Source organism: Lactuca saligna, chromosome 4 (genome assembly GCF_052625555.1).
Source record: "Lactuca saligna cultivar CGN05327 chromosome 4, ASM5262555v1, whole genome shotgun sequence".
Lineage (NCBI taxonomy): Eukaryota > Viridiplantae > Streptophyta > Magnoliopsida > Asterales > Asteraceae > Lactuca > Lactuca saligna.
Genome location: NC_136420.1, coordinates 321777970 through 321787703, shown reverse-complemented (window position 1 = coordinate 321787703; position 9734 = coordinate 321777970). Strand labels below are relative to the sequence as shown.

The 9734-nt window shown below is 40.3% G+C and overlaps 1 protein-coding gene across 1 annotated transcript; it reads right to left on the bottom strand.

Moving 5' to 3' along the window:
- Positions 1-218: 218 nt before the first annotated feature.
- On the bottom strand, positions 219-3375 carry LOC145044057 (uncharacterized). Its single transcript, XM_078992863.1, has 8 exons — positions 3085-3375; positions 2489-2615; positions 2270-2364; positions 2051-2176; positions 1852-1972; positions 1671-1755; positions 631-744; positions 219-557 (listed from the first exon to the last, which is right to left on the bottom strand). The coding sequence occupies exons 1-8, from the start codon at positions 3259-3261 to the stop codon at positions 365-367; spliced, it is 1038 nt and encodes a 345-aa protein (XP_078848989.1). The 5' UTR covers positions 3262-3375; the 3' UTR covers positions 219-364.
- Positions 3376-9734: the final 6359 nt, after the last annotated feature.

The following is a 9734-nucleotide window of genomic DNA, read 5'->3' as shown; positions in this document are numbered from 1 at the left end:
AACCACTCCCGAAAATAATCACTCATGTGGGCCCACCTCAAAATGGATTGGGCAATGCAAAACGGGCCACATACAGTAATTATTCATTTTTACAACGGATTTTTTTGTAAAGTTTGATTTTTGTATAACTATAAATGAAATCCATGAAGAATACTACTATAATCAAATTTATCCATGAAGAAATAATACTATAACTGATCCATAAGTAAAAAAAAAAATATCCAAAACAAAATCTCCAACTAATAAAATCCTAGAGTCAAAGGTTATTTTGATTTAGGTTTTACATATCACATAAATATATATTTTGTTTTATTATTATCAAAATCCTTATTGTGTTAAAGTTTCCCATACAAAAGACAAAAGTTCATCTGAACCACCATCGTCGTATGGCAGAAATGGGAGTGTTTAGAAACGGTGCATATTGATGAATAAGAGGGTTAACCGTCCTCCCTATTTTAGACCATACGCTTTGATGGTAACCAGCCGTCACAGGCGCATGATACATCAGCTTCAACAGCTGCCAATACATGAATGTTTGGATAATGTTACGCTGCCACCTGTCAATATTTGCAAATAATTAATTTTATTAAAAAAAAATAAATAAATGAATAAATAAATAAAGTTACTGACGATAGGAGAGAGATGATCAAAAGGAAGCCGATTCCAATCTCGGCTTGTGAAGAGAGAATGCTGAGTGTTGTTGTGTTTGATTCCACCCACACACAAGCCTCTTCACAATACTTCCTAAAAATAATAAATGTAAATTAATTGCCATATGAGAAGCAAAAGAATGTAAAAAATTAAAGGTTAATCTCATAAAATAAATTATTATATTTTTTGTTTTTTTTTTTTTTTTCTGAAAAAAACCTTATGTTTTTCATTTTTTCTGAAAAAACTCAAATTTTACAATTTTTTTTCAGAAAAAAACCCTCAACTTTGTATTTTTTTTTTTCTGAAAAAAAAACCCTCGGACTTCTAAATGCTTCCAAATAAACCCTCAACTTATTTATTTTTTCATGAAAAAACCTCACATTTTTCAAATTTTTTTTTTTGGCAAAAAATGACTAAAAGGGCCAAATTGGGAAAAATGAAAAAATAAAAGGTTAGGCAAAAATTTGAGGTTTAATCCGAAGAAAAAAAAAACAAAATATAAGGTCTTTTTTGAGATTAACCCTATAAAAAAGACCTTATATTTTGTGTTTTTTTTTTCGGACTAGACCTTGAATTTATTTTTTGCCTGAAAAAGACTGTATTTTTTCATTTTTTTTCTAAAAAGACCCTCAACTTTTTATTTTTTTCCAAACAAAAACCCTCGGCCTTCTAAATACTTCCAAATAAGCCCTCAACTTTTTTTGGACAAATATAGTAACTAAAAGGGCCAAATCAGACAAAATGAAAAAATTACAAGATCCCTTTTCAGGCAAAAAAATAAATGTGAGGTTTAATCCAGGAAAAAAAAACACACACACACACGATATAAGGTCTTTTGTGAGATTAACTCTCAAAAAAATGAAAAAATACAATGTCTTTTTCAGAAAACAAAATAAAGTTAAGGTTTAATCCAGAAAAAACACAAAATATAAGGTCTTTTACGAGATTAACCCAAAAATTAACTCTAAAATAATCAAACTTTTTTACCCAAAAACAAAAAATAGGGATCTTTTTTTTACCTGTAAAAAGATGAACGACTAAAATTACGCCTAATGAATTTTGCAGAATGTTCCAAAGCTCGACATCCGATAGGCAACAAAGCAACTAAAAAAGAAATCAACATTTAAAGAATTAATAACAATTTTTCTAAAGAAAATAAAATAAATAAACAAAAAGTGATTCAATTTAGTATTTACTAACATGTAAGGTGAAGATTTGAAGTGACAAAAGTGAGGCAGTAAATGAAAAAGATAAAATCTTTAGTTGAAATTACTGATTGAAGCCACACTTGCACTTCCTGTAAATTCCATGCTCTAGGTTTCTACAAGATATAATAAATATACCATTAGTATCAACACAATATTTTCTATTTTCTATTTTATATAATAAATAAAATTACCCCATAGAGAGAGTAGAGAGAATACAAAGAAGAACATGCAGTTCCCATGAATGAAAGGCGATAAGCTCTATTTGAAAGGCTTTTAGGTATCAGTGGAAACATAGCAAGCACAGCCACAACAAACACCTACATCAACAACAGTATTTGTTTTTTCTGTTTCCATATATTAAAAAAATAAAAACATGTTTATATTATAATGTTACAAACTTGCATTATTACCCATGCATTGACAGAAAATTGGATTGTTTGTCTATCCCAACGCAAAGGAGTTGAACTTGGAGGTGGTGTTCCTGTAGTTGTTCTTGTGGTTGACCCTATAATATATATAAAATATAGTGGCTTTTATGTAATTTGCCCTTAAAGGCTTAAAGAGATATGTAGTACACAAGATAACTAAAAGGGGAATGAGAGAAGAATAAAGAGGGAAAGATTTACTACCTGTGCTGCGAGGTGCAGATGATGATGATGATGATGATGGTGGTGGTGATGGTGATGATGATGTTGTTGATCTTGCTGGCTGTGAGGTAGTATTTGTAGTCATTGGTTCCACAATAAAATCAGGATCCTAAACACCAAGTTGTTTATCAGAGAATGTGGTCATTGAATTTCCTCCATTAAAGCTATATTCCATTGTTAAGAGTAACAATAAAATGCAAATTTATCATCATCATGTAATGGAGCTACTAATCTATGCAAGCATGAAAGGCAGATTACAATCGATTAAGTTTATGGACAACTGTTTCAGTCCCATGATCTATGAACCCTAATTTCAAAAAATTGAATGAACAGAGAACTCAATAATGCCTCAACAATTCATTTCCATAACCTAACAACTAGTAAGCAATTAAAAGCTAATAAGTAGCGAGGTAAATCGATTCTAACTCATTAGCAATTGACACACGGATAAGATCTGAAATATCTAGCACAAGCAATTCATCGGAGACAGTTCGAAGTAAACAAAACCCTAAGTTTTAGAGTGGAAGTTGATAATCAGATTATGAGAGCGAAAATTAGGAAGGAGGAAGAGTACTAACGATGTATCGCTGGTAGAATTTGCGTTTAAAGTGGTTGACAACATTATCGGAGCGAGAAGCCATGTGAGGAGGGATGAGGACATTGGACCAGTAGTCAGCCCATCTAGAATCGTTATCATAGTCGTAAGCAGCTGCCGCTATCTTCTTCAACTTCTGTGGATCTTGTCCTTCTCCCATTACTGCTCGATTTGATCGCTGCTCGGAGAGGGGAGAGATCTTTCCCTGTATTACTGTATAGATGAGAATATTCGAGGTGAAGTGTTTCTGCCTCGCCGGTGTTTTGTTGGTAGATTCCTTGATAAGCCGCTGCGAGTAAAAATTGGAGTAAATTACTTAGAATGGTCCCTATGGTTTGGGATAATTTACATGTTTGGTCCTTAATTTATTTTTTTAGCTCGAAAGGTCCTTATTGTTTGTTTTTGTTACGCACTTGGTCCCTACTGTTTCTTTTTGTTACACACTTGGTCCCTACTGTTTCTTTTTGTTACGCGCTTGGTCCCTATTTTACCTAAAAATCGTATTATTTTAATAGGAAAAATGATGAGATAGGTAAGATAAGATGAGAGGGGTGGAGTTGGGGGTGTGTTTATTTAAATAATTAAAATAAATAAATAAATAAAGGGAAAATAGTCTTTTTAGGTAAGACAATGTCCAAGTGCGTAACAAAAACAAACATTAAGGACCTTCCGAGTTAAAAAAAAATAAGTTAGGGACCAAACATGCAAACTACCCTAAACCATAGGGACCATTCGTGTAATTTACTCTAAAATTTGGTGTTGTGTGGATTGTTTGTATGTTTGACTTAAAATTATGGTACACCGTGCATAAAAATTTGTACATTTTCATGGACACTAAAGTGATCATTAGTGCTTTTAGAAGATAATAGAGAATAGGCATTTTGGATTGTAGCAGGGCTTCTCAAGTGGACGTCCCATATCCTTCAACCTTCTTCCACAACAACCTTTGTGTACATACCGTGAACAAGATGTCTTGCAAGGAAAAGAAACAAGTGGAGAAAGATCTGAATGGGGGTTGTCACATGTGGTGGTGATCATAATCCATCATGACCACAACAACTACGATGCACTGAGATGGTGTACATGATCATGATAGCTTGCCACAATGGCCACGAACCTTTTTGTTGTGAGTATACCAAAAAGCCTTAGAATTGGAATTATTATGATCAAACATTTAGATTGGTTAACGTGGAGTCATTAATTTCTTTGTAAATGGTAATTATGGACAAATGTTACATTCCAATCTATATAGGTATCATGTCTTATTCTTTTCTCAATGGTAATTATGGACAAATGTTACATTCCAATCTATATTGGTATCATGCCTTAGCCAACGTGGAACATTGTGTTCCCGCTCCTCCCACCCAAGAAAAAAAAAAGATTCGATAAGGATAGACTAAGATGTGTTAATTCAAGGAGGAGTTAGATATTATCACACCCCAAAACCAAGAACGACGGAAACTTTATGGGGCGGAGGACGTCATATATAGTATCACAACACAGAATAATAGTAAACAAGCAAACAACACCATCCATTGCATTAATAATATTATTTTAATACAAGTGTGTTTTGTGGTTTATAAGACACCAAAATATGAATCAAAATAAAAGATGAGTCTTGTATGTGCTCCATCTTCTCAAAAGCTGGCCTCGATACCTGTCTATTGATGACCTGAGAATACAAGTTATTTTGAAAGAGTTTATTAGCATTAAAGCTGGTGAGTTCATAAATATCTAGTTTCATAATTTGTATGAAAATGTTTGTATGTGTTTGAATGTGAGAGTACATAAAATGTTCGTAGTAGTTGTTTGTATCTCCTAGAAAATCCTATATTTTCCATTAAAAGCAGCCTTCTACCAAGGCATCAAGTGTATTGTATGTATGTTCATTGTAAAAATGAGTATCTTTCCCAAATGTGACTATTATTAGTAAAATATAGTTTTTACATTACTCTCTATTGTGAGGAGATCATAAAGTAGATTTAAAGGGAAAATAATGATGTACTGTAGTATGATAATATTATAACTACTATCGTATTAACTACCTTAAACCAATTGTTAATTAAGGTATAATGTGATGTAATTGTAACCATACTTGATCGACCTAGTGAAACACGACGCTCGAAGACGTCGAGATGTTATGACATTCATCACCTGAAGACCTGCAGGTCCCATGTAACGACCCAATTTTTCACGTCCAAAAATTTTATTTTTAAAACTTTACTTAGGAAACACTAATAATTAAAACATTGTTTAATTAAACCATTTCACATCAAAAACCCAAATTTGAAATCCACAACATGTAAATAACCAAAATATCAGAATATAAATCCCAGAATAAACTCATAACTACGGAACAAAAGTGTGTGTGATATGCTGCTACCGCATCGACTCCTTTCCCTTAGCTGAAGAGGTACCTGAAACCAAAACTGAAAACCGTAAGCACGAAGCTTAATGAGTTCCCCCACTGTACCACATACCATACAATCAAATAACATACATAAATTGTCAGGCATATCTGGGTGCCCGACCTACCCCTTCGGTCCTCTCGACCGGACACTGCCTAGCATATCTGGGTGCTGGCCTCCCCTTCGGTCCTCTCGACCGGATACTGGGGGAAACTATTTCTCCCCTCTACTACTACCACATAACATGTATCACAATATCAGAATCTATCTATCATGGTTGGGTATGACTACCCCTTCGGCCCTACCGACCGGATATCTTGGGGACTATCTCCCCTATTGTCACTAGCACATAAATACAACACAGGTAGTAGTAATCCCTTAGATGAATATCACAGAGACAATCATCTACATACAACTCCTACTGGTGGGCCGGCATTGTGGCCGTAGACCCACCGCTACTGGAAGGTAACTCACCTCAAAGTAGCTGCTGATCTGATCGGAAACTGACTGTCTACTGATGCTGCGGATGCCCTCCGGCTATAATTCCCACAAAACGATCAGTCAAACACTGCTAGATGTACTTAGGGTAAAATGACCCTTTTACCCTTGACCAAGTCGAAATCCAAGTCAAAGTCAACTTCCAGTTGACTGGACTCGCCGAGTCCGCGAGCAACTCGCCGAGTCCTTCCCTTACTAATTCGGTCCTACTCGCCAAGTCCCTCTCCCCACTCTGAGTCACCCTTGAATCACCACTCAGGACTATGCGGCCGACTCGAGTACTGAATCGCCGAGTTCCTCGAGTGGATCCCCTACTCGCTTCCAATCCACACCAGAACACCCCATACGAGGGTTTGGGGTTTTGGGGACTTCGCTACACGGTTAATTCCGCGTACGGTTACGAAGGGTTCACCCATCAACGCTTAAACCCCTCTAGCTCTGTGAAAGTTCATATGACTCGCCGAGTTTGAAGAACAACTCGGCGAGCTCCAAGCAATCTTCATAGGACTCGCCGAGTTGTTCATCCAACTCGCCGAGTCTAAGACCATCTTCATAGAACTCGCCGAATTCCACTTTGGGACTCGCCGAGTTCCTCGACCCATTTTCCAAGTAAGCCAGATCTAAGACATGCAATGCTTCAAAACCACAGATCTAAGGTCCTAGGGCATGATTACCATGTAAAGTTGCAAACTTTACGTGCATGCACGACCCTATGAGCTCAACATGCAATTCCAAGCTCTTTAAGAGGTCTTACACTCAATAAGGACCTCAATCACCTCAACCACAAAGACTTTATGCTACTAGGATGTCCTAAAGGTCCAAATCCGAAGTCCTTGCAGAACATTAACCATAAACACATAGAGATTTAGGTTCTTAGGGCTTAAAACCTCTTTTTAGGGACAAGAAGGGGGTTCAATGAACTAAAGATCAAGGTAGGAACTTTTCTACCTGAATAGAAGCCCTTCACAGAGTAGAATCCAGATCTTCTTCCCTTCTTGCACTCTTCAACCTTCTCCTTTTTCTCCCAAGCTCCAAACTACCTTCACAAAGCTAAAAATCACCCACAAGGACACAAAGGGGCTAGGGTTTCATTCTACAGATCTCTGGGAGTGCTAGGGGAAATGGAGGTTGGGTTAGATCGTTTAAATAGGGTGCAAACACCCGGGTTAGGGTTTTAGTCCAGACAGGGTCTACTCGCCGAGTCCCACGGGCCTACTCGCCGAGTAGTAGACAGAGCTGAACCTGTGTCTAGACCTGCTTCTACTCGGCGAGTTAGTCCTTCAACTCGCTGACTCCAAGGTTAAAATGCAATACATAAGGAGAGTTAATAATCAAGAATACATACCAGGAACCAGGGGCTACAAATCTCCCCCACTTATTTTAGACTTCGTCCTCGAAGTCTGCTGCTCGATCCTGAAACAGCTCGGGGTAATGCTCCATCATTTCTTCCACCGGCTCCCAAGTCCACTCGGACCCCTTTCGATGCTGCCACTGCACCTTCATTAACTCCACCGTCTTGTTCCTCAGATCCTTCGACTTCCGGTCGAGGATTGCGACTGGGCGCTCAATGTAATTCAGGATGTCATCAACCTGTATATCCTCTAATGGTACCACCGCTGAATCATCCACGAGACACTTCCGCAGCTGGGAGACATGGAAGGTGCTGTGGATATAGCTGAGCTCGACTGGCAGATCCAGCCTAAATGCCACCTTGCCCACCCGGGCTTCAACCTTGAACGGACCAATGAATCTCGCCCAACTTGCCCCGCTTCCTGAATCGAATGACGCCTTTCCAAGGCGACACCTTCAGGAGGACCATATCCCCGACCTGGAACTCCATGTTTGATCGACGCTTGTCGGCGTAAGTTTTCTGCCGACTTTGCGCAGTCTGCAGCCTGTTCCGAACCTGCTGAATCCTCTCGGTAGTCTTGAGCACCACTTCGGTGCTCCCCATAACTCTCTGACCAACCTCTCCCCAACATATCGGGGTCCTGCACCTCCGTCCGTACAACATCTTGAATGGAGGGCGGTCGATACTCGCGTGGTAGTTGTTGTTGTACGAGAACTTAGCCAAGGGAAGATAAGTATCCCAACTACCACCGAAGTCTAGCACGCACGCCCGCAACATATCCTCCAGAGTCTGGATGGTCCGCTCGCTCTGACCATCTGTCTGCGGGGGAAAGGCGGTGCTAAAATGCAAACGAGTACCCAACTCGTCATGAAACCTCTTCCAAAACCTGGAAGTAAAATGCACATCCCTGTCCGAGATAACAAATACTGGCACCCCGTGCCGTGCCACAATCTCCCTAATATAGATGTCGGCCAATTTCTCGGCCGAAATGCTCTCCTGAATCGGAATAAAATGGGCACTCTTGGTCAATCGATCCACGATGACCCAAATCGAATTTACTCCACGCGCGGTCCTGAGAAGCTTCGTGATAAAATCCATCGTGATATCTTCCCATTTCCACAACGGGATGTCTAACGATTGCATCTTTCCATGCGGTCTCTGATGTTCAGCCTTGACCTTCCTGCAGGTCAAGCACCGCTCTACGTATCAAGCCACATCCCGCTTCATGCAGGGCCACCAACAATCTAGACGAAGATCCCTATACATCTTCGTCGCCCCTGGATGAATAGAGAATCGGGATTTATGCGCCTCCTCCATCAATATCTGGCGCACGCCTCCGTGATACGGCACCCACACCCTTTGGTGTAGTGTCAATAGTCCTCAGCTATCATAATCGAAGGAGGAAACCTAACCCACCACACGCTCGCTCTTCCGATGCTCCTCCTTGATAGCCTCCTGTTGAGCCTCCCGAATCTGCTCCAACAGAGGAGTCACCACAGTCATCCTCATGCAAACATCCCTGATCGCCGCCGTCTTGCGACTAAGCGCATCGGCCACCACATTGGCCTTCCCCGGGTGGTAAAGGATCTCACAATCATAATCCTTCACCACGTCCAACCACCGACGCTACCTCATGTTCAGATTCGGCTGATCCATGAGGTACCTCAAACTCTTGTGGTCCGTGTAGATGGTACAACGAACCCCGTAGAGGTAATGTCGCCAAATCTTGATAGCGAAAACCACCGCCCCCAACTCCAAATCATGCGTCGGGTAGTTCGCCTCGTGAGGCTTCAACTGCCTCGAGGCATAAGCAATGACATGCCCCCTCTGCATCAATACTGCGCCCAAGCCTGAGATCGACGCATCATAATATACCACAAAATCCTCTACGCCCTCGGGCAGAGCTAAGATTGGCGCGTCGCACAATCTCTGTCTCAGCGTCTCAAACGCAACCTGCTGCTTGGGTCCCCACTGGAAGACCACATCTTTCTTTATCAGCCGCGTTAGGGCTACAACTATCTTGGAGAAATCCTGAATGAATCTCCGATAGTAGCCTGCTAATCCTAGGGAACTCCGAATCTCAGATGGAGACTTAGGAACCTCCCATCTCATCACGGCCTCGACCTTGGCCGGGTCGACTAGAATCCCGTTCTAGTTGACAAGGTGTTCGAGAAATTGCACCTCACGCAACCAAAACTCGCACTTGGAGAACTTGGCATACAATCTCTCCCTCCTCAGGGTCTCCAAAACCTCTCTCAGATGCTCCTCATGCTCCTCCTGTGTCTTGGAATAAACCAAGATGTCGTCAATGAAAACTATCACAGACCGATCCAGCATCGGTCTGCATACGCGGTTCATGAGGTCCATGAACGCGGC

Excerpts from the sequence above, each read along its gene's own strand:
- LOC145044057 (XM_078992863.1), bottom strand. The coding sequence starts at position 3,261 with ATGGGAGAAGGACAAGATCCACAGAAGTTGAAGAAGATAGCGGCAGCT. Across the intron at positions 2,177-2,269 it reads AATTTTCTGTCAATGCATGG|GTGTTTGTTGTGGCTGTGCT; the intron begins GTAATAATGCAA and ends TTGTTGATGTAG. Across the intron at positions 745-1,670 it reads AGTCGTTCATCTTTTTACAG|GAAGTATTGTGAAGAGGCTT; the intron begins GTAAAAAAAAGA and ends TATTATTTTTAG.